The sequence below is a fragment of the Vanellus vanellus genome (genome assembly GCF_965231255.1).
Source record: "Vanellus vanellus genome assembly, contig: HAP1_SCAFFOLD_819, whole genome shotgun sequence".
NCBI lineage: Eukaryota > Metazoa > Chordata > Aves > Charadriiformes > Charadriidae > Vanellus > Vanellus vanellus.
The window spans coordinates 1-22,679 of record NW_028128078.1 but is presented as its reverse complement, the minus strand read 5'-3'; the positions used below and the strand labels follow the sequence as shown (position 1 = coordinate 22,679).

At 62.7% G+C, this 22,679-nt stretch overlaps 2 protein-coding genes across 2 annotated transcripts; one reads left to right on the top strand and one right to left on the bottom strand.

The window, feature by feature from the left end:
- Positions 1 to 511: 511 nt before the first annotated feature.
- ROBO4 (roundabout guidance receptor 4) lies at positions 512 to 9,754 on the top strand (the record flags this gene model as incomplete). The annotated part of the gene is made up of 19 exons (XM_082500594.1): positions 512 to 575; positions 720 to 764; positions 882 to 1,160; positions 1,237 to 1,375; positions 1,455 to 1,582; positions 2,277 to 2,389; positions 2,517 to 2,736; positions 2,832 to 2,953; positions 3,795 to 3,966; positions 4,055 to 4,205; positions 4,291 to 4,421; positions 5,662 to 5,838; positions 5,925 to 6,201; positions 6,295 to 6,537; positions 6,682 to 7,030; positions 7,149 to 7,537; positions 7,618 to 7,931; positions 8,047 to 8,184; positions 8,281 to 9,754. 19 exons carry the CDS (start codon positions 512 to 514, stop codon positions 8,424 to 8,426), a joined length of 3,597 nt encoding a protein of 1,198 aa, XP_082356720.1. The 3' UTR covers positions 8,427 to 9,754.
- Positions 9,755 to 9,822: 68 nt separating this feature from the next.
- ROBO3 (roundabout guidance receptor 3) lies at positions 9,823 to 22,027 on the bottom strand (the record flags this gene model as incomplete). The annotated part of the gene is made up of 24 exons (XM_082500591.1): positions 9,823 to 10,040; positions 10,113 to 10,220; positions 10,312 to 10,389; positions 10,477 to 10,964; positions 11,705 to 11,872; positions 11,944 to 12,097; positions 12,190 to 12,399; positions 12,481 to 12,584; positions 12,667 to 12,793; positions 12,885 to 13,070; positions 13,193 to 13,364; positions 13,480 to 13,592; positions 13,675 to 13,894; positions 13,980 to 14,094; positions 15,258 to 15,434; positions 15,522 to 15,690; positions 15,775 to 15,856; positions 16,850 to 17,061; positions 17,156 to 17,327; positions 18,637 to 18,761; positions 18,877 to 19,004; positions 20,626 to 20,764; positions 20,859 to 20,979; positions 21,870 to 22,027. Coding segments are annotated over 24 exons (3,944 nt in total), but the record flags the coding sequence as incomplete, so codon positions are not given.
- Between the last annotated feature and the right edge of the window lie 652 nt (positions 22,028 to 22,679).

Below are 22,679 nucleotides of genomic sequence, written 5' to 3'. Positions count from 1 at the left end.
GGGACAGGGTGCCCCCCCCCCGGCCCCGGGGAGGGTGGGGGGACGCGAGAGGTGGGTGATAGCTGAGACCGGACAAGCTCGACGCGCCTGGCCGGCCCCCCGGTTTAAGCTCGCAGAGCCTGGGACGCCGTTCACTCTGGTCCCTACTGATGGCGTCACCAGCCGAGAGCTCGTTTCTTCTTAATTCCTCTTCCTCTGAACATGGGAGGGGTTTTGGGGGGGGGGGGGGGGAATTTTTTCAGATTAATTAAACTCGTTAAACACCGGTGTCCCCCGGTGCCCTCCGGGTGCTGCCGGTGCCACCGCAACCGGGCGCTCGCACCGCCGTGGCTTGGCGAAGCTGTTTGTGTCCATCACCCTTCCCCCCCCCCACCACCAGCCCCAGCACTTCCCGGCCCCCACATCCGGCTATTGTCGTTCCCCCCCACCATCCGGAGCCGGATCCGGCCCCGGTGCCGGCAGGGAGGGACCGAGATTTAGGGAGGAAGCGGGAAGGCGAGCCGGGGCCGGCATGGCGGGCGGTTGGGCGACGGCGTTGGGGTTGGGGCTCTGCCTCGCCGCGCTGCGCCGGGCAGGTGAGTGCGACCCCCGGGGGGGTTCGGGGGGGGGGTGAAGGGGGGCAAAATACCCTTAACTCTGTCCCCCCACCCCCCCCACACCCACCGGGGCTGAGACCGTGCCCGCTCGGTGCACCCACCGACCTCCATGTCACCCCACAGGCTGCCACCCCCCCGGCACAGCCGCGGCACCCCAAACCGCAGCCGGTAAGGACACCCCGTGGGGATGAGGTGGGTGGGGGGACCCCCCAAAAAAATATCCTCTGTGTGTGTGTGTGTGTGTGTGTCCCCGCCCCGACCCACGGTGTCCCCTCCCCACCGCAGCGCTGCGGGACAACTTCCGCCTGCAGCCGGCTGATTTGGTGGCCGTGGCGGGGCAAGCGTTGGAGCTGGATTGCGTCCCCCCCTCGGGACACCCCGAACCCCGCGTCACCTGGAAGAAGGACGGGGTGACCTTGGACTTGGCGGGTGACCGCTACGCGGTCACCGATGGGAAGTTGCGGGTGGCACCGGCGCGGCGGAGTGACTCCGGGACCTACGTCTGTGTAGCGGCCAACGCGGCGGGCGAGAGGGAGAGCCGGGGCGCCCGCGTCTCCGTCCTGGGTAAGCCAAGGGTGACCCCCGGGTGAGGGACACGTCACACCTGGTCCCGGTGCCACCTCCTCCATATCCCCCACAGAGAAGCCCACCATCGTGCGGCGCCCAAGCGATGCCGTGGCGGCGGCCGGCGGCACCGTGGAACTGAGCTGTGGCGCCCAAGGTGACCCGGCGCCGCGGGTGCAGTGGCACAAGGAACGTGGGGACCTGCCCTGGGGCAGGTAGGTGGTGGCAGGGTGGAGGTGTCCCGTCCCCAGGGTGGGGCGGTGACGGGGCTGACGGAGAGCTGGTGACCCACAGGCACGAGGTGGACCGGGAGCACACGTTGCGCCTCTACGCCGTGACACCCACCGACGCCGGCACCTACGTGTGTACGGCACAGAGCCAGCTGGGCACCGCCGCCGCCACCGCCCGCCTCCGCGTGGAGGGTCAGTGGTGGGACCTCTGTGGCCGCCACCGCCACGGGGACCCAGGGTCACCTGGAGGTCCATGCGAGGGGATCCATCTAATGGGGTTCATCCAAGGGGGTCACCCAAGGAGGTTGTCCATGGGGAGTCTGTCTAAGGGGGATCCATCCAAGGGGGTGCATCAAAAAAGGGTCCATCCAACTGACTCATCTAAGGAGTCAGGTCCATCAAAGGGGGTACTTTTGAAGGGGGCCCATCTCAGGAGGTCCATCTAAAGGCATCCATCCAACAGGATCCATCCAAGGGGTCCATCCAAGCACGTCCACGTAAGGGGATCCATCTAAGGGGATGCATCCAGGTGGGGGTCCATCCAAGGGGATCCATTCAACAGAGTCCATCTAAAGGGGATCCATCCAAGCTGATTCCTCCAAGGGGATCTATTTAAGGGGGTCTGTCCAAGGTGGGAGGTCCATTAAAGGAGGATCCAACGAGGGGTGTCCATCCAAAGGATCCATCTAAGAGGCCTGCATCAATGGGAGTCTATCATGGGGTCCATCAAAGGAGGTCCATCCAAGAGGTGTCCGTCCAAGGGGTCCATTTGAGTAGGGCCTTCCAAGGAGACTTGAGGGTCTACCAGGCATGGGTATCTGGGGTGGGTGCTGAGGAGCACCTTCCTCCTGCCTGGTGCTGTCGTTAGCTTCCCTCTGCCCCACAGACCGCCTGCCGCCGGGCCGGCGGGAGGCTGCGCCGCGGGACCTGCTGGCCGTGCGGCTGCACCTGGACAACGGCACCGCGCTGCCCACCGCCGCCGTCTGGCTCCGCTGGCGGGTTGGTGTGACGTCAGGGTGTCCCCACTGGAGGGGTGGGATGGGACAAAGGGAAGAGGCTGAAGCTCCACCCTCCATGTCCCATCTGCGTCCCACCATGCCTCGTAACCCGTCCCATCCCCTTCCAGATGCTGACGCCGGCACCGATGCCGGAGGGCTACATGGTGCTGTACCGCTGCCTGCTCCCTGCCAGCACCTCCTGGGTCCAGCGCGACGCGGGCAGGGAGCTCAGCACCGTCATCCCCGCGCTCCGCAGGGGCTACAAGTATGAATTCAAGGTCCGACCCTACACTGGAGGGACCCAGGGCTTGGAGAGCAACAGCAGGCACCTCTGGATACCTGAGGAAGGTGTGTTGGGCGTGAGGGAGGCCCAAGTGGAGGTTTGAGGGGGAGGGGGGATTCGGTTGGGGGTCCCAGGGTTCTCAGCACCGCTGTCCCGGCAGTGCCGAGCGCGGCGCCCCAGCACGTCACCGTGGGCCAAGCTGAGACGGGGAACGGCACCGTGGTTGTGAGCTGGGAGCCACCTCCTCCTGAGGCCCACAACGGCATCATCCGGGGCTACAAGGTTTGGGGTGATGGGGCAGAGGTGGGGGGGGGGGCTTGTGGGCTTCTGGCCAAAGAGGGTCCATCCAAGGCACCTGTCTAAGGGGGATCCATCCAAGAAACGAGCCTATCAAAGGTGGGGTCTACCCAAGGGCGACCATCCAAGGAGTGCTTTTCCAAGGGGAAATTCATCCAAGGGGTCCGTCCAAGAGGGATCTCGATAAGGAGGTTCGTCCAAGGGGGGCATCCAAAGTGGAGGTCCATCCCAGGAGATCCATCTAAGGGGGGAATCCATCCAAGGAGGTCCATCAAAGGGGTCGATCTAAGGAAGGGGGACATCCAAGTGGGACTAACCCAAGGGGGTCCATCCAAGGGGGTTCAACCTAGGGGATTTATCTAAGGGGGTCATCCAAGGGGTCTGTCCAAGAGGGATCCATCAATGGGGGTCCACCAAGGGGATTCATCTAATGGGGCTCAGCCAAGGGGGGTCCAGCCAAGGGGCATTCAGCCAAGTGGGATCCATCAATGGGGGTCCATCAAGGGGATTCATCTAATGGGGGTCCATCAAGGGGATTCATCTAATGGGGCTCAGCCAAGAGGGTCCATCCAAGGGGCATTCAGCCAAGGGGGCCCATGCAAAGGGTTCCATCCAAGAGGGATCCACCAGTGGGGGTCCGTCAAGAGGGTCCATCCAAGGGGGTTCAACCTAGGGGATTCATCTAAGGGGGTCATCCAAGGGGGTCCATCTGAGGGGTATTCATCCAAGGGGGTCCATGCAAAGGGTTCCATCCAAGAGGAATCCACCAGTGGGGGTCCATCAAGGGGACTCAGCTAAGAAGACCCATCTTCTCGGTGCCTGCCAGGTCTGGTCAATGGGTGAGGGCTGGCAGCGCCCCACCAACAGGACAGTGGACGGAGCCACCCACCACCTGGAAACCTTCCTCCCGAGCCCCGGGGCCGAATTCTGTGTCCAGGTGGCAGCTTTCAACGGCGCGGGGCTGGGGGTCCCCAGCAATGCCACCTGTGGCGTCCTGGGTAGGGGACAGGGAGCGAATCGGGGGGCGGGGGCGGGAAGGGTGGTCAAGGCGGTGGGCTAGAGGTGACGCTGGTGGGACCCTTGCAGGGCTGATGGCGGGGAGCGCCGGGGTGGTGCAGGTGCTGCGGCAGCCCGCCGTCATCGCGGCCGCCGGTTCGCTGCTCTGGTTGGCCTTACTCGCCTTCCTCCTCCTCCTCTGCCAGCGCCGCGCCAGCCAGGACGCGGCGGCTCGCCACAGGTAAGCGGCTGCGGGGTGGGGGACATGGGGGGGAACCCCGGCGCGGTGGGGATGGCATGCCCCGATGGCACCTTTCGGCCCGCAGGCTGGTGGCCGGTGACTCGCCGTGGCTCGGTGGCCCCTGGAAACCTGGTTGCGCCCCCCGAAATCTCAGCAGCAGCAGCAGCCTCAGCAGCCGCCTCCTGGGCAGCGACGGCAGAGACCCCCACCCCTCCAGTGAGCCCCACGGGGACCGGGACCCCCACTCAATGCCATGGGACCCCCACCCCTCCAGTCAGCCCCACGGGGACCGGGACCCCCACTCAATGCCATGGGACCCCCACCCCTCCAGCGAGCCCCACGGGGACCGGGACCCCCACTCAATGCCATGGGACCCCCACCCCTCCAGTCAGCCCCACGGGGACCGGGACCCCCACTCAATGCCATGGGACCCCCACCCCTCCAGCGAGCCCCACGGGGACCGGGACCCCCACTCAATGCCATGGGACCCCCACCCCTCCAGTGAGCCCCACGGGGACCGGGACCCCCACTCAATGCCATGGGACCCCCACCCCTCCTGTGAGCCCCACAGGGACCGGGACCCCCACTCAATGCCATGGGACCCCCACCCCTCCAGTCAGCCCCACGGGGACCGGGACCCCCACTCAATGCCATGGGACCCCCACCCCTCCAGTGAGCCCCACGGGGACCGGGACCCCCACTCAATGCCATGGGACCCCCACCCCTCCAGTGAGCCCCACGGGGACCGGGACCCCCACTCAATGCCATGGGACCCCCACCCCTCCAGTCAGCCCCACGGGGACCGGGACCCCCACTCAATGCCATGGGACCCCCACCCCTCCAGTCAGCCCCACGGGGACCGGGACCCCCACTCAATGCCATGGGACCCCCACCCCTCCAGCGAGCCCCACGGGGACCGGGACCCCCACTCAATGCCATGGGACCCCCACCCCTCCAGTGAGCCCCACGGGGACCGGGACCCCCACTCAATGCCATGGGACCCCCACCCCTCCAGCGAGCCCCAGGGCAGTGACCCCCACCCAGAGCCACAGGACCACCACCCCTCCAGTGAGTCCCCGGGGCTGGGACCCCCACCCGGTGCCGTGGGACCCCCACCCATGCCAATGGGACCCCCATGTGATGCCATGAGACACCTCCAGTTCCATGGGATCCCTCACCCACTGCCACGGGACCCCCTCCCAGCACCTAGGACCCCCCCAGGGTACTGGGAGACCAGCAAAGGGCGCCCAAGACCCCCTCCTTATGCCTGGGACCCCCCCACCTCGACTCCGTAGGACCCCCACCTGGGTGCCCCCCCCCTCGCTGTGAGCCCCACTCTCTGCGGGCAGCGGGGACCTGGGGTCACATAGAGCCGAGGATGGGGGGAACAAGGGACCCCCCCGCAGCACCCATGGGTGCCCTGACCGCTCTCCCCCCCCCCATCCCCCCCCTCCAGCCCTGTCCTTGGAGCCACCGAGCCTCGGCCCCCCCACACCCCCCAACCGCAGCAGCTTCCGTGGGGGGCACCCGCCGCCCCTGGGGGACGCGGGGTGCTACGTCGGGGGCCACCCTGGGGTGCGCACCTCGCCCAGCACCCCCAACCCCGCGCCCTGGGAGCGCGTCCGCAAGAGAGGTGGGTACAGGGGACAGGCGGGGGGGACACGGGGGACACCGGGGAGGTGGCTCATGGCTCTGTGTTCCCCCCCCCGCCCCCTGCAGAGCTGCACCAAGTGCACAGCACCCCGCTGCTCACGGGTGGCCCCAGCCACGTCCCCGGGAGCGGAGGCGAGTGGGGGACAGATTTTGGGTGGCCTCAGCAAAAGGGACATGACGGTGACACCGCCACCGCCGCGCTGGCCAGAGGGGACCCGCAGCAGCCACCAGTCTTCAGCTCCCCGAAACCACGGCGGGGCAGCGCCTCGCTGGCCTCCGGTGTCACCGGCTTACCGGTGACACCCCCGAGGCCACCCCACGCCTGGCACCCGCCGGTGACACGGTGAGTCTGGGTGTCCCCGTGCTGGGGACACCGATGGGTGCCTCCCACCCTGACCCTATGCTGCAAAAGCCACCGTGTCCCTTCCACCCGCAGGTCCCCGGCCACTGCGTGTCCCCGGGACAAGTCCCCAGTCACCAGGTGCCCAAAGGACGTGTCCCCAGTCACTGGGATCCCCAGGGACACGTCCCCAGTCACCAAGCGCCCCAAGGACATGGGCACCACGGTCACTGGGATGCCCAGGGACATGTCTCCGGCCACCCGGCGCCCCAGGGACACATCCTCGGTCATTGAGAGCCCCAGGGACGTGTCACCGGTCACCAGGCACCCTAGGGACATGTCCCTGGGCGCTGACAACCCCAAGGACATGTTCCTGGCCACCAGGCATACCAAGGATGCGTCACCAGTCACCAGGCACCCCAGGGTCATGTCCCCAGTCACCAGATACCGTGAGGACATGTCCCCAGCCACCAGGCACAACAGGGACGCGTCACCAACCACCAGGCACCAGAGGGACACAATCTCAGCCACCAGACACCCTGAGGACACGTCCCCGGTCACCAGGTGCCCCAGGGACATGTCCCCAGTCCCCAGGCACCCCGAGGAGATGTCTCCAGTCCCCGGGCACCACGGGGACATGTTCCTGGGCAGCAGGTACCCCAAGGACATGTCCCCAGCTACCAGGCACCCTAAGGACCCATCACCAGTGACCAAGTGCCAGAGGGACGCGTCACCAGCCAGCAGGCACCCCGAGGACATGTCCCCAGCCGGTGGGCACCCAAGGGACAAGTCCCCAGTCACTAGGTTCCCCAAGGAGAAGTCCCCAGCCACTGTGCAACGCAGGGACAAGTTCCCGTCCACCAGGTACTGCAGGGACATGTCCTGGCCACCAGGCACCCCAATACCCATCACCGGTGACCCGGCACCCAAGAGACATGTTCCTGTCCAGCAGGTACCCTGAGGACATGCCACCGGTCACCAGGCATCCTAAGGACACATCCCCAGCCACCAAGCATCCAAGGGACACATCCCCAGTCACCAGACGCCCTGAGATGTCCCCAGCTCCTGGTCACCACACGGACACGTTCTCGGGCAGCAGGTACTGCACGGATATGTCCCTGGTCACCAGGCACCACAGGGACCCATCACTGGTGACCGGGCACCCAAGGGACACGTTCCTGGCCACCAGGTACCCCAAGGACACATCCCCGGCCACCAGGCACCCCAGGGACAGGTCCCCGCTCCCTGGCCGCCTCTCGCCGGTGCTCAGCGATGGAGTCCTCACACCACAGCGGGTGGCCGAGGACCTGGAGACGGACCAGGAGACCATCTGCCCCAGGTAGACTCCATTCCCCTGGGACGCCACCACGGTGGCAGCATCCCCCAGTGCCAGCAGCATCCCCGTTGTGTCCCCCACAGCCCCCCAGCGCCGACCGTGCCGCGGTCCTTCTCTCCGCCGCACACCTACGGCTACATCTACGGGCCACCAGCCTCCGAGCTGGGGGAGGAGGAGGAGGAGGAGGAAGAGCAGCCAGCGATGAGGGGCTCACCGGGGGGGTCGCTGCTGAATGGCTGGGGGTCTGTCTCGGAGGACAACTTCGCCAGCGCCCGTTGCAGCTTGGTGAGCTCCTGCGATGGCTCCTTCCTCCTGGACGCCAGCTTTGCCCGGGCGCTGGCGGTGGCCGTCGATGGCCTCTGCTTCAACCTCGAGGACACCGACGGAAGCTATGGGGGTGAGCCGAGGGTTCCCAGACCCCCACTCTGACCCCAAGCATCGTCACCTCCTCGGGGAAGGTGGCCCACTCGTGACACCATGGTGATACCTCCACCTTCTGCCTTCTCCCCAAGCAGGTCCTTCACCACCACCATCACCCTTGGAGGGGGTCTTCTCGCCCGGGGTCCCCATCCCCACCTGGGACTGGGGGACGGGGCTGGGGGTGTCACGGAGACCCGGGACGGAAGCGGCCGCGGGCATCCCACCACACGGTGAGCGGCGCCCCAAGGCAGGGGTGATGGGCACCAGGGGCGGTGCGGGCTGTCACCTGCTGTGGGGTGCTGGAAAATGTCCCCTTTTCTTTCCAGGTGGCCACGGGATGGGGAGTGACAGCCCCTGGGCCAGGGTGGGCGGTGAGACGGGGACAGGAGGGACAGGAGCGTGGCAGTCCCCAGGGTGTAGGGCACGGCAAGGCCAGAGTCCCCTCGACTCGGCTAAAAACCAGCTTTATTAAGCAGTTCCCCAAAAAGGGGCTTTTTGCTAACAAAAGCCACCCGCAAAGGGTGGGTGGCACCAAGGTGGGTGGGTGTCCCAGTGTCCTTGTCCTCCCCAAGTGTCCCCATCCCTCCTCAGTGTCCCCATGCCTCCCCAAATTCCTCATCCCTCCTCCACATCCTCATCCTCCCCAAGCGTCCTCGTCCCCTCCAAGTGTCCTCATCCCTCCCCAGTGTCCTTCTTCCCCAGCGTCCTCATCCCCCAACCAGCCTTGCCCAACCCAAGCACCGCTGTCCATTCCAAGTGTCCCTGTCCTTCCCCAGGGTCACCGTCCCCCGACCGTCCTCATCCTCACTGACAGTTCTCATTCCTCCTGACTGTCTGCATCCTTCCTCGGTGTCCTTGTCCCACCCCGACCGTCCCTGGTCCTCCCAAGTCACCTCATCCCTCCCAGGCCACCTTGTCCTTCCTGAATGTCCTTGTGCCCCCTCCAAGTGTCCTCGTCCCTCCCCATCATCATCCTCCTCCCCAGGGTTCTCATCCCTCCTGAGCACCCTCGCCCCCCCCCCCCAGCTGTCCTTGCCCACCCCCAAGTCTCCTCCTCCCTCCCCACCATCCTCATCCCCCTGTGACCATCCTTCTGGTCCCTCCTTACTGGCCTTGTCCCTCCCAAGCAACCTTGTGTTTCCCAAGCGTCCTCTTCGTCCCAGCCATCCTCAGCCACTGGGTGTCCTCGTCCTTACCCAGTGTCCTCATCCCCCAACGTTCGTCCTGGGGAGGGACACTCCTCAGCACCCTCATCCCTCTGCAGCATCCTTGTCCTTGTTCCTCCCATGTATGCCCGTCCTCCCCAACTGTCCTCATCCCTTCCCACCATCCTCATCCCTCCCAGCCATCCTTGTCCCTCCCCAGTGTCCTCATCCCTCCCAACTGTCCTTGTCCCCGGGGTCCTTGCCCCGCCTGAGCATCCTCCTCATTCCTCCTGAGCATCCTCATCCCTCCCCAGTGTCCTCATCCCTCGCCCTCCCCAAGCGTCCTCATCCTCCCTGAGCATCCTCGTCCCTCCCAAATGTCCTTGTCCCCAGGGTCCTCATCCCTCCTGAGCATCCTTGTCCCTCCCCATTGTCCTCGTCTCTCCCAACTGTCCTTGTCTCCAGGTTCCTCCTCCCTCCCTGAGCACCTTCCTCATCCCACCCCGAGCATCCTCGTCCCTCCCAAGCATCCTTCTCCATCCTCACTGTCCTTGTCCCACCCCGAGCATCCTCGTCCCCCCCCCTCGCGCTGCCACCCACCGGCCACTGGCTCTGTGTAACCCTATTTACATGCTGCCACTCAGAAATTAAAGACCGTCCCTCCCGTTCCCCCCATGTCCCCATCCGCACGTCCCCAACCCTGCCACCGGCTCGCCCTCTGCTTCATCGCTTCTCCTGCGACGGGCACGGAAATGGGGGACCCGGGGGGCGGCGGCGATGGCCGGTCCCTTCCCCGCGGTCCCCCGGGGTCCGGCTGCGCCCCGAACCGTGGCCGCGGGAGCTGGTGGAGCCACGGGACGAGACGCTGCCCGTCGTGGAGCAACTGCCGGACGCTTGACCCCGGGGCAGGCAGGAGGCTTTGCCATAGGGGACGACCTCGTCTGCGAGGGAGGGGACAAGGTTTGGGGTTCGGCGGTGACACCCCCCTAACCCCTCCGGTGGCTCCAGCTTACCGCCGCGGGGCGGGCGATGGGTGACCTTGCGCTCGGCCCCGCTCGGCTCCCGCTCCGGCGAGGGACCGGGGGTTTCGCCCGGCGGCGGCAGCGGCGGTGGCGGCAGGTCTGCGGCGGAGAGGGAGGGAGGAGAGGGCTGAGCCCCCCCATGGACCCCCCCTTGGATCCCCCCATTCCCCCCCCCCCGCCCCCCGCTCACCTCCCGGCTGCTTTTCCCGGTGGTAGCGGCTGCATTTGGGCTTCGGGCGACTTTTCGGGGTCTCCCCGCGGGTTTTCCCTGGGGGTGACGGCAGCATCAGTCCCCCCCCCAGCCGGTGAGCCCCCACATCCCCCCCCCCAAAATAGCCCCCCTCCCAGGGCTCACCTGTGCCGGGGTGGCGGCGGGCACGGGGTGGGTGGCCCTCGCCGGCAGCCAGATTCGGCGGGGGGCTGGGTGCCCGTGGGGGGGTGCCGGAGCCGTGGGGGGGTCTCCTGGCAAAGACGGGGTGTGGGGTGAAGCCGTGGAGGGCAGTGCCACAGCTGGATGGGTCACAGCTGCACGGCGGGGTTGCGATGGGGCGGCTGGGGCACAGCTGGATGGCGAGCGCACGGCTGGGTTGCCGCCGCACAGCTGGATGGCCGCGCAGCTGGGTTGCAAGCCCGCGGCGGGGTCGCAGCGGCACAGCTGGATGGCGGCACAGCTGGATTGCGAGGGTACGGCCGGCCCCATTGCAGCGGCACGCCAGCACGGCGATGGCACAGCTGGATTGCGATGGCACCACTGGGTGGTGGCAGAGCCGGGCCACAACAGCACAGCTGGATGGCAACGTCCCAGCCGGCTTGTGGCAACACAGCCACATCACGGCGGCACAGCTGGATTATCACGCCACAGCCCACCCACAGCGTCACAAATGGGTCATGACAGCACGGCCAGAGGATGACCGAACAGCAGGGATGGATGGTGACAACATGGATGGGTCACGCAGGGACATTTGGATCATGGTGGGACATCCAGACCCCAGTGGGACATCCGGACCCCAATGGCATGGCTGGACCACGATGGCACAGCAGGACTGGATGGTGACAACATGACTGGATTGTGATGTGACATCTGGACCTCAATGGGACATCTGGACCTCCCCCAGTGGGACATCCGGACCCCAATGGCATGGCTGGACCACGATGGCACAGCAGGGCTGGATGGTGACAACATGGTTGTACTGCGATGTGACATCTGGACCACGGAGGGACATCCAGACCTTGATGGGACATCCAGACCCCAATGGGACATCCAGACCCCAATGGCATGTCTGGACCATGATGGCACAGCAGGGTCGGATCATGACAACATGGCTTGATTGTGATGGGACATTTGGACGATGGTGGGACATCTGGACCACAATGCGACATCTGGACCCCTATGAGATATCTAGACCCCGATGACATAACCAGACCACGATGGCATGGCAAGGTCAGATTGTGACAACACGGCTGGATCGTGATGGGACATCTGGACCATGGTGGGACATCCAGACCCTAATGGGACATTCGGGCCCTGACGGGACATCCAGACCCCAATGCCACAGCTGGACCAAGTGAGACCTATCTCCTACCGGGGCAGGCCGGGGCTATCGAAGTCACGGAGGCGAGGGATGTCCTCAGCGGCACGGGGCGATGGCGTCAGGGTGGCGGTGGACCGGCAGCCGGAGGAGGCGGCGGGCGAGGATGCGGCGGTGGCACAGGCGACGTGCTCACCGGGGTACCACTCCTCCGTCCCCAACCTGCGGGGTGGGGGCCACGGGGTGGGTGCTGGGGCCACCATGCCCCGGCCCCCCCAGGCCCCCACACTCACCCTCCAGCCGCCTCTTCTTCTTCACCCTCCTCTTCCTCCTCCTCCTCCTGGGTGTACTGGCTGAGCTCGCTGGCCGAGGGCGGTGGGGGCAGCAGCTCCGTCCAGCTCACCGCCGGTGGTTTCACCGCTTGCCCCACCTTCTTCCTTTTGCCCCCTGCGGCGAGGAAGGACCCCAGAGTGGGGCTGCGGGGAGGGGACCGCGCCACCAGCATCCCCTGTGTCCCCCGACCCGTCCCACCACCCTACCGTGCTCGGCTCGGCCACGGGGTGCCTGTGGGGCCGGGGTATCCGTCGGTTGAGGACCCACCATGGGGTAGAGGGTCCCATGCTGCGAGAAGGGACGGGGGAAGGTGCGGAGCTCCTCGCCGCCCGCCTCGATGGTGCTGTAAACCGGCCCCTCGCCGGCCCCCGCCCCAAACTGCTCCGTCTGGGCGATGTAGCGGGTGATGCCGGCCTCTGCCGATGGCGACCAGCACCGTCAACGTTGACCATGACGCCCTTCAACCAAAGCCACCCATCCCCACGACGACCCCTCACCGTTATAGTATCTCTCGGTGGTCCCCAAGCAGCCGGCGGCACCGGCCGCGCCGCCGCCGCGCCAAGCGTCTGCCAGCCACGGGTAAGCACCGCCGGCGGCTGCCCTGCAAGGAGACGCGGTGAAGGGATGCTGGTGGGCGGTACTGGGGAGTCCCGGGGAGAGGGGGGAGATATCGGAGGGGGTACCTGGGGCTGCCGCGCGCCGGAGCCGGGAAGGCGACTGCGGAAAGAGGTGGAGGTGAGGGCGGCGAGGGGCCGCGCCGGGTCCCCGCGGCACCTATAGGCTTACCGGTGGGCGTATAGGCGAAGGACGCTGTGAAGAGAGAGGGGGTGGGTGGTGACGGGTACCGGGGGGGGTGGGGGAGGGGGTTGGTGTCCCCGATGTAGCCCCCCCAACACCATACCGGTGAAGTGGCTCAGCTCCTTCTTCCTCCGGCGGCGACCGTAGAGCCAAGCGGCGAAGGCGGCGAGGATGACCCAGCAAGCGCCGCCGACGCCGGCGATGAAGGCCGGCCGCTTGGCCACCTCGGCCAAATGCTCGGCCATGCTGCTCCCGCCCGCCGGCCCCGCGTCCCGCTCCGCCGGGGGGGCTGCAAGGGACAGGGAGAAGGGGGACACACCGGCAGGGGTGCCCAGGAGCCGTCCCCAGCGCTTGGGGTGACCCCCGCCACCCCCCTACCCGTGGGTGGGGCGGTGGCCAGGAGGGACTCACCGATGCGGATGGGGACAGGGGCGCTGCGGGCGCCTACGCCGGCGCTGGTGGCGGCGGCGACTTCGGCGTGGTAAGGGACACCGGGGACCAGTCCCCGCAGCACCGTCGCCAGCACCGTCCCCTCCACGCTCTGGTTGATGTGGAAGCGGCTCTCGTTGCCCAAGCACCAGATCTGGGTGGGGGGGGGTGGGGGGGTGGGAGGGGGGAGGTTGGAACATCATGGGGACACCGTGACACCATCGTGGGGGGGACGGAGGGGACCTGCTGTGTCCCCGGTGGCGTCTTACCCGGTAATCGCGGATGACGCCGTTCTGCTCGGCCAGCGGCGGCGGCTGCCACGAGATGCGGACGCTGGTGCCATTACCAGCCACGCTGACGGCTCTTGGTGGGGCGCTGGGGGCTGCCAGGGGGGACACGGGTGGGGTGTCACCTCCAGAGGGTCCCCCTGGGACCCCCGCCACCCCCTCCGCACCCGCACTCACCCGCCTCGGGGGTGCGCAGGGTTCGCACGGCGCTGTCGGGGCCGTGGAGGTGATGGAAGTAGGGTCGGACCTTGACCTCGTAGTCTTGGCCCCGGCGCAGCTCGGTGAGCAGGGTGCCCCGCTCCCCCGGCGCCCGCACCGCCCGCGCCTCCTCCCAGCGCCCGCCGCGCTGCCGGTACAGCACCCGGTAGCCCTGAAGGAAGGGTGCCTGGCGCTCCACCTGGGGACCAAAAAGGGGAGGGCGGGATGGGGAGGGGCCGCTCGGCGCTGGGAGCCCCGTACCGGCCACGCGGCGCTGCACTCACGGTCCAGGAGAGGCGGACGGTGCCCAACGGCAGCACCGTGGGCTCCTGGAGGTGCACGGTCACTTGCGCCAGCTCCCGCTGCACCTGCTCGGGGTCCAGCCCTTGGGGCGTAGGGCTGGTGTCTGCCAAAAACGTGAGAGGGTGGTGGGTCCATGGGCACCTCCATTGGTGTCACCAAGAGGAGATGCACCCAAGGGTGGTGGGTCCATGGGCACCTCCGTTGGTGTCACCAAGCAGGGATGAACCCAAGAGTGAAGGGTCCATGGGCACCTCCGTTGGTGTCACCAAGCAGGGATGAACCCAAGGGTGGTGGGTCCATGGGCACCTCCATTGGTGTCACCAAGCAGGGATGAACCCAAGAGTGAAGGGTCCATGGGTACCACCATTGGTGTCACCAAGAGGAGATGCACCCAAGGGTGGTGGGTGCATGGGCACCTCCGTTGGTGTCACCAAGCAGGGATGCACCCAAGGGTGGTGGGTCCATGGGCACCTCCGTTGGTGTCACCAAGCAGGGATGAACCCAAGAGTGAAGGGTCCATGGGCACCTCCGTTGGTGTCACCAAGCAGGGATGAACCCAAGGGTGGTGGGTCCATGGGCACCTCCATTGGTGTCACCAAGCAGGGATGAACCCAAGAGTGAAGGGTCCATGGGTACCACCATTGGTGTCACCAAGAGGAGATGCACCCAAGGGTGGTGGGTGCATGGGCACCTCCGTTGGTGTCACCAAGCAGGGATGCACCCAAGGGTGGTGGGTCCATGGGCACCTCCGTTGGTGTCACCAAGAGGAGATGAACCCAAGGGTGGTGGGTCCATGGGCACCTCCATTGGAGTCACCAAGCAGGGATGAACCCAAGAGTGAAGGGTCCATGGGTACCACCATTGGTGTCACCAAGCAGGGATGCACCCAAGGGTGGTGGGTCCATGGGCACCTCTGTCGGAGTCACCAAGCAGGGATGAACCCAAGAGTGAAGGGTCCATGGGTACCACCATTGGTGTCACCAAGCAGGGATGCACCCAAGGGTGGTGGGTCCATGGGCACCTCCGTTGGTGTCACCAAGCAGGGATGCACCCAAGGGTGGTGGGTCCATGGGCACCTCCGTTGGTGTCACCAAGAGGAGATGAACCCAAGGGTGGTGGGTCCATGGGCACCTCCGTTGGTGTCACCAAGCAGGGATGAACCCAAAGGTGGTGGGTCCGTGGCCACCTCCATCAGCATCACCAAGTGAAGATGCACCCAAGGGTGGTGGGCGTATGGACACCTCCACCAGCATCACCACTGGGTCTCACCTTGGGTGCGCACTGGCTCCGAGACGCCGCTGGGGTCGCTGAGCCCGTAGGCGTTGACTGCCCGCACCAAGAAGAGGTAGACGGTGTCGGGGACGAGGTCGCTCACCGTATACGTCTCACTCTCCACGTTGGCTGCCACCGTCTGCCACGGGCCACCCGTGGCCTGGCTGCCAGGGGACAGGAGTGACGCGGTGGCAGGGTAGCACCGGGCCACCACGTCACCCCTGCAGCCAGAGAGGACGTTTGTGTGATACCTGAAAGCCTCCACGACGTAGGAGGTGACATCAGTGGCCCTGTTGTCCTCGTTCCCTTTCCAGCTTAGGGTGACACTGCTTTCGGTGACATTGGTGACAACGGGGGTGGAGGGTGGCCTGGGGAGGACGCCGGGCTCCGGGGACGGTGGGGATAGGCTGGGTCCTTCATCTGTGGGGAGATGTATGGAGATCCGGGGTGGCTTCACCCCCGGTGCCATGGTGTCCCCGGTGCGGTGACGTCCCCGTGACCCACCTTGCACCTCCAGGGAGCTGCTCCAACGTGTCTCGCCCGCCGAGCTGGTGGCCACGCACTCGTAGTGCCCAGAGTCCGTCACCTACGGGGGCAAGAGCTCCTGCCCCATCACCCTGAGCACCCACCACCCATGGCACCCACCAGCCTGAGCTCCCACCACTCTGGGCACCCGCTGTCCATTGCACCCACCACCCATTGCACCCACCCCCTGAGCACCCACCACCCATCTCAACACCCATCACCCTGAGCACTCACCACCCATGGCACCCACCACCCATGGCACCCACCAGCCTGAGCTCCCACCACCCATCTCAACACCCATCACCCTGAGCTCCCACCACCCATGGCACCCACCAGCCTGAGCTCCCACCACTCTCGGCACCCACTGTCCATTGCACCCACCACCCATTTCACACACCACCCCGAGAACTCACCACCCATGGCACACACCACCCATGGCACCCACCACTCTGGGCACCCACCACCCATGGCACCCACCACCTATGGCACCCACCAGCCTGAGCTCCCACCACTCTCGGCACCCACTGTCCATTGCACCCACCACCCATTTCACACACCACCCCGAGAACTCACCACCCATGGCACACACCACCCATGGTACCCACCACTCTGGGCACCCACCACCCATGGCACCCACCACCTATGGCACCCACCAGCCTGAGCTCCCACCACTCTCAGCACCCACTGTCCATTGCACCCACCACCCATTTCACACACCACCCTGATCACCCACCACCTATGGTAGCCACCACCCATGGCACCCACCACCCATGGCACCCACCACCCTGGGCACCCACCACCCTGATCACCCACCACCCATCTCAACACCCATCACCCTGAACACCCACCACCCATGACACCCACCACCCTGAGCACCCACCACCCATGACACCCACCACCCTGAGCACCCACCACCCATGGCACCCATCTCCCTTTGCCCCCACCACCCTGCGCACCCACCGCCCCCCTCCTCCCCCTCCTTGCAGCCCCTCCCCTCCCTCCGCTGCCACCCCATGGGTGCCCCTGGAGGTGGGCGCCCTGAGCCCGGGCTCACCCGGAGGTGGGTGATCTGCAGGGTGCCGTTCTCCAGCAGGTTGACGCGGGGCTGGGCGCCCACCAGGACGTTCCCGTCCTTCCACCACCCCACGCTGACCTGGGGGTCACCGCCCCCCACCCAGCACGGCAAGAGCGCCGTGGCCCCCACCGGCAGCACCGTCCGGTTAGCGGGATCCCAGCCGGTCCCCGGCGGTGGAAGCTCAGCCGGCGCTACGGTAAAAAACGTGGAGGAAAAAGGAAGAATTCCTTGATGGGTGCCACCCGTGCGCCGAACGCGCCCGTTCTCTGCCAGCGCGGCGCTTACCCTCCGCCACCTCCAACCGCGCCTTGGCCAGGACGCTGCCGGCCACGCTGATGGCCTGGCACAGGTAGTAGCCGGCGTCGGCCGGCTGCACGTCGGCGATGGTGATGGCGCCGGTGGGGCTCACGGAGAAGCGGTTGGTGGGGTGCGGGGTCTGGCCCGGGAAGAGGAGGGTCTGCGGGAGGGAGGGGGCAGAGGGGGGTGAGGGGGGAGGCACTTGGAGGGGATGGGGTGGGGTGGAGATGGAGATGGGGATGGGGATGGGATGGGATTGAGATGGAGACAGAGATGGAGATGGGGATGGACATGGACATGGACATGGGGATGGGGATGGAGATGGGGATGGGGATGGAGATGGAGATGGAGATGGAGATGGAGATGGGATGGGATGGGATGGGATGAGATTGAGATGGAGACAGAGATGGAGACGGGGATGGACATGGGGATGGGGATGGAGATGGAGATGGAGATGGAGATGGAGATGGAGATGGAGATGATGGAGATGGAGATGGAGATGATGGAGATGGAGATGGAGATGGAGATGGAGATGGAGATGGAGATGGAGATGGAGATGGAGATGGAGATGGGATGGGATGGGATGGGATGGGATGGGATGGGGATGGATGGAGATGGAGATGATGGAGATGGAATGGAGATGGGATGGGGATGTGACGGGATGGGATGGGATGGGATGGGATGGGATGGGATGGGATGGGATGGGGATGAGATGGAGATGGAGATGATGGAATGGAGATGGGATGGGGATGGGATGGGATGGGATGGGATGGGATGGGATGGGATGGGATGGGATGGGGATGAGATGGAGATGGAGATGGAGATGGAATGGAGATGGAGATGGGATGGAGATGGAGATGGAGATGGAGATGGAGATGGAGATGGAGATGGAGATGGAGATGGAGATGGGATGGGATGGGATGGGGATGGGATGGGGTGGGGTGGGGCGGGATGGGATGGGGATAAGATGGAGATGGAGATGGAGATGGAGATGGAGATGGAGATGGAGATGGAGATGGAGATGGAGATGGAGATGGAGATGGAATGGAGATGGGATGGTATGGGGATTGGGTTGGGAACAGGAATGGGGATGGGGACAGAGACAGGGATGGGGATGGGAATGAAATAAGATGGGGTGGGAATGGGGATGGGATGGGATGGGATGGGATGGGATGGGATGGGATGGGATGGGATGGGATGGGATGGAGATGGAGATCGGACTGGGCATGGGGACAGGGTCAGGGATGGGGACAGGCCCGGGGATGGGATGGAGACGGGGACAGCAATGTGCACTGGGACATAGACAGAGACGGTGACAGGAATGGGGGTGGGCCGGGGATGGGGCCGGGGATGGGGACAGGGATGGGGACAGGGATGGGGACAGGGATGGGTCCAGGGATGGGTCCAGGGATGGGGACAGGGATGGGGCCGGGGATGGGGACAGGGATGGGGCCGGGGATGGGACAGACCTGGCTGCCCTCCTTCTGCCAAACCACGGCGGGGGGCGGTTTGCCTTTGCTCCGGCACTGGAAGGTCACATTCTGACCGGGGCTGACGGTCCGGTCGCGGGGCCCGGTGACGAGCTGGGGTGGCACTGCCGCGGGGCGGGGAGAGAGGAGGACTCGGCCAGCCGTTCCGCCGGCACCCTTGGGTGTCCCCTCCGGGCGTCCCCCATCCGGGTGTCCGTCCGTCCGTCCCCCCCCCCTTACCGTGCACGGTGAGGGTGGCCGACGCCTCCGAGCGCCCCACGCCGTTGTCGGCCACGCAGGTGTAGGTGCCCTCGTCCTCCGCCCGCAGCCGGCTGATCCGCAGCGTGTTGTCGGGAAGCACTTCCCACCTGGAGCGGGGTGGGGAGGGGACGGATAGGACGGGGAGACGGATGGCAAAAGGGCCGCGGGGCGGGGCGGGGCGGGGCGGGGCGGGGCTGGATGGGGGGTGTGAGGGGGATGCGGGATAGGATGAGGGATGCGGGATGCAACGCGGGATGTGCGGGGGCCGGGGGGTGCGACGGGAACGAGGGAGGTGCTGGGAAGGTGGGATGCCGTAGGGCTGTGGGATGCGGGATGCGATAGGGATGCGGGATGTGATAAGGGATGCGGGATGAGATAGGGATGTGGGATGAGGTAGGCATGCGGGATGCGATAAGGATGCGGGATGCGATGGGGATGTGGGATGTGACAGGGATGCGGGATGTGATAAGGGATGCGGGATCAGATAGGGATGTGGGATGTGATAGGGATGCGGGATGCGATGGGGATGCAGGATGAGATAGGGATGTGGGATGTGACAGGGATGCGGGATGCAATAGGGATGCGGGATGCAATAGGGATATGGGATGCAATAAGGATGCGGGATGTGATAGGGATGCGGGATGCGGGATGCAGGTAGAGATGCAGGATTCAATAGGGATGCAACAGGAATGCAGGACGCGATAGGGATGTGGGATGAGGTAGGGATGCAGGATGCGATAGGGATGCGGGATGAGATAGGGATGCGGGATGAGATAAGGGATGCGGGATGCGATAGGGATGCGGGATGTGATAGGGATGCGGGATGAGATAAGGGATGCGGGATGCGATAGGGATGCGGGATGTGATAGGGATGCGGGATGAGATAAGGGATGCGGGATGTGATAGGGATGCGGGATGCGATAGGGTTGCAGGATGCGATGGGGATGCGGGATGAGGTAGGGATGTGGGATGAGATAGGCATGCGGGATGCGATAAGGATGCGGGATGCAATAGGGATGCAGGATGTGACAGGGATGCGGGATGTGATGGGGATGCGGGATATGATAGGGATGAGGGATGCGATGGGGATGTGGGATGTGATAGGGATGCGGGATGCGGGATGCAGGTAGAGATGCAGGATTCAATAGGGATGCAACAGGAATGCAGGACGTGATAGGGATGTGGGATGCGATATGGATGTGGGATGAGTTAGGGAGGTGGGATGCAATTGGGATGCAGGATGTGTGATGCGGGATGTGATCGGGATGCAGGATGTGGGATGCAATATGGATGCGGGATAAGCTGGGGAGGGAGGATGTGATATGGATACGGGATCCAATAGGGATGCAGGATGAGCTAGGGATGCAGTATGCGATCGGGATGCGGGATGCGATTGGGATGCGGGATGTGGGATGTGATATGGATGTGGGATGTGACATGGATGCGGGATGAGCTAGGCATGCGGGATGCGATCGGGATGTGGGATGTGGGATGCGATGGGGATGAGGGCCGCGACATGGATGCGGGATGAGCTAGGCATGCGGGCCGCCATCGGCATGCCATGGACATCCTCGAGGCCGCGGGCACGCGGAAGGCTCCGGCCCCGCGAGCCCCCCAGCCGCCCCATTCCGGCACTGCGCCGCCCGGCATCCCCCCCTCCCCCCCCCCCCTCCCCAACCCCCTCATCCTCTCCCCCAAATTTCCACCCCGGGACCGCTTCCCGCTCACCTTCCCGCCGGCAGCTCCCCCTCCTCCTTGCGCCATCCCGCCGCCGGCCGGGGGTCCCCCACCGCCCGACACGGGAATTCCGCCGTCCCCTCCGCCAGCGCCGCTTGGTCCAGGGGCCTCCTGCCGAAAACCGGCCGCTCTACGGGATGGGGGCGGCCGTCACTCCCGCCGTGGCGGCCACCAACCCCCCCCCCCCTCCCCCTCCCCCTCCCCGAAACCGCCACCCCACGCACCCAAGACCAGCAGCCGGGCCGGCCGGCTGGCCCTCTCCCCGGCCGCGTTGGTGGCCACGCAGACGTAGACGCCGGCATCGCTCTTCCGGGCGCTGGTCACCATCAGCTTCCCGCCGCGCATCTGGGGGGGGGGGGGGGGAAGAAGGGGTGACCCCCACCCCACAACACCCCTCCTCCCCCCCCTTATTGTTTTTTAATTTTTTTAAATTTTTTTAATTTTTTTAATCTTTTTTTAATTTTTTTTAATTTTTTAATTTTTAAAAAATTTTTTAATTTTTTAAAATTTTTGGTTTTTTTTTTAATTTTTTTATTTTTAAAATTTTTTATTTTTTTATTTTTTTATTTTTTTTTAATTTTTAAATTTTTTTTAATTTTTAAAATTTTTTTAATTTTTAAAATTTTTAAAAAAATTTTTAATATTTTAATTTTTAAATTTTTTTAAAATTTTTTAATTTTTTTTAATTTTTTAATATTTTGAATTTTTAAATTTTTTAAAATTTTTTTATTATTTTTTGATTTTTTTATTTTTTTATTTTTTTAATTTTTAAATTTTTTTAATTTTTACATTTTTTTATTTTTTTAAAATTTTTTAATTTTTTTAATTTTTAAAATTTTTTAATTTTTATTTTTTATTTTTTTAATTTTTTGATTTTTAAAATTTTTTTTACTTTTTTAGATTTTTGTAATTTTTTTAATTTTTAAAATTTTTAAATTTTTTAATTTTTAAATTTTTTAATTTTTAAATTTTTTTAATTTTTATTTTTTAATTTTTTTAATTTTTTAATTTTTTTAATTTTTAAATTTTTTTTATTATTTTTTATTTTTTTAAATTTTTTGATTTTTAAAATTTTTTTTACTTTTTTAGATTTTTGTAATTTTTTTAATTTTTTAATTTTTTAATTTTTTTTAATTTTTTTTAATTTTTTTATTTTTTTAATTTTTTTTTTAATTTTTGGGGGGGGGGGGAGGATTTTAGGGGCTGGGGGCGGGGGGAGGGGGACACCCTCTGACCGTCAGACGCGGGCGCTGGTGGCCCAAGCGGGCGCCGTCCTTCTTCCAGGTGACGCGGGGTTCGGGGTGGCCGCGGGGGGGGACGCACTCCAGCACGGCGGGTTCGCCCGCCGCCACCGCCACGTCCCCGGGGGGGTGCCGGAAATCCTCCCGCAGCACTGCAGCAGAGGAAAGGGGGGGGGGGGGGCGGGGGATTTTTTGGGTTTTTTTTGTTTTGCAGTTCTCGGGATCGGCCGACGGCTCTTCCCAATGACTTCCCATTCTCTTCCCTTCTTTGCTGCTATTTCCCATTATTTTCACTCCTTTTCCTTCGTTTTCATTTCTTCTTATCCTTTTCCTTTATTTGCATTTCTTTTTATTCTTTTCCTTTATTTGCATTTCTTTTTATCCTTTTCATTTCTTTTCATTTTTTTTACCCTTTTCATTTCTTTTCATTTCTTTTTATTTTTTCAATTATTTTCATTTCTTTTTTTTCAATTATTTTCATTTTCATTTCTTTTTATCCTTTTCATTTCTTTTCATTTTTTTATCTTTTTCATTTCTTTTCATTTCTTTTTGTCCTTTTCATTTCTTTTCATTTCTTTTTATTTTTTCATTTATTTTCATTTCTTTTTCTTTTCTTCAACTATTTTCATTTTCATTTCTTTTCATTCTTTTTATTTCTTTTCTTTTTTTCAAGTATTTTCTTTTTTTCAATTATTTTCATTTGTTTTCTTTTTTTATCCTTTTCATTTCTTTTCATTTCTTTTTATTTTTTCAATTATTTTCATTTCTTTTTTTCAATTATTTTCATTTTCATTTCTTTTTATC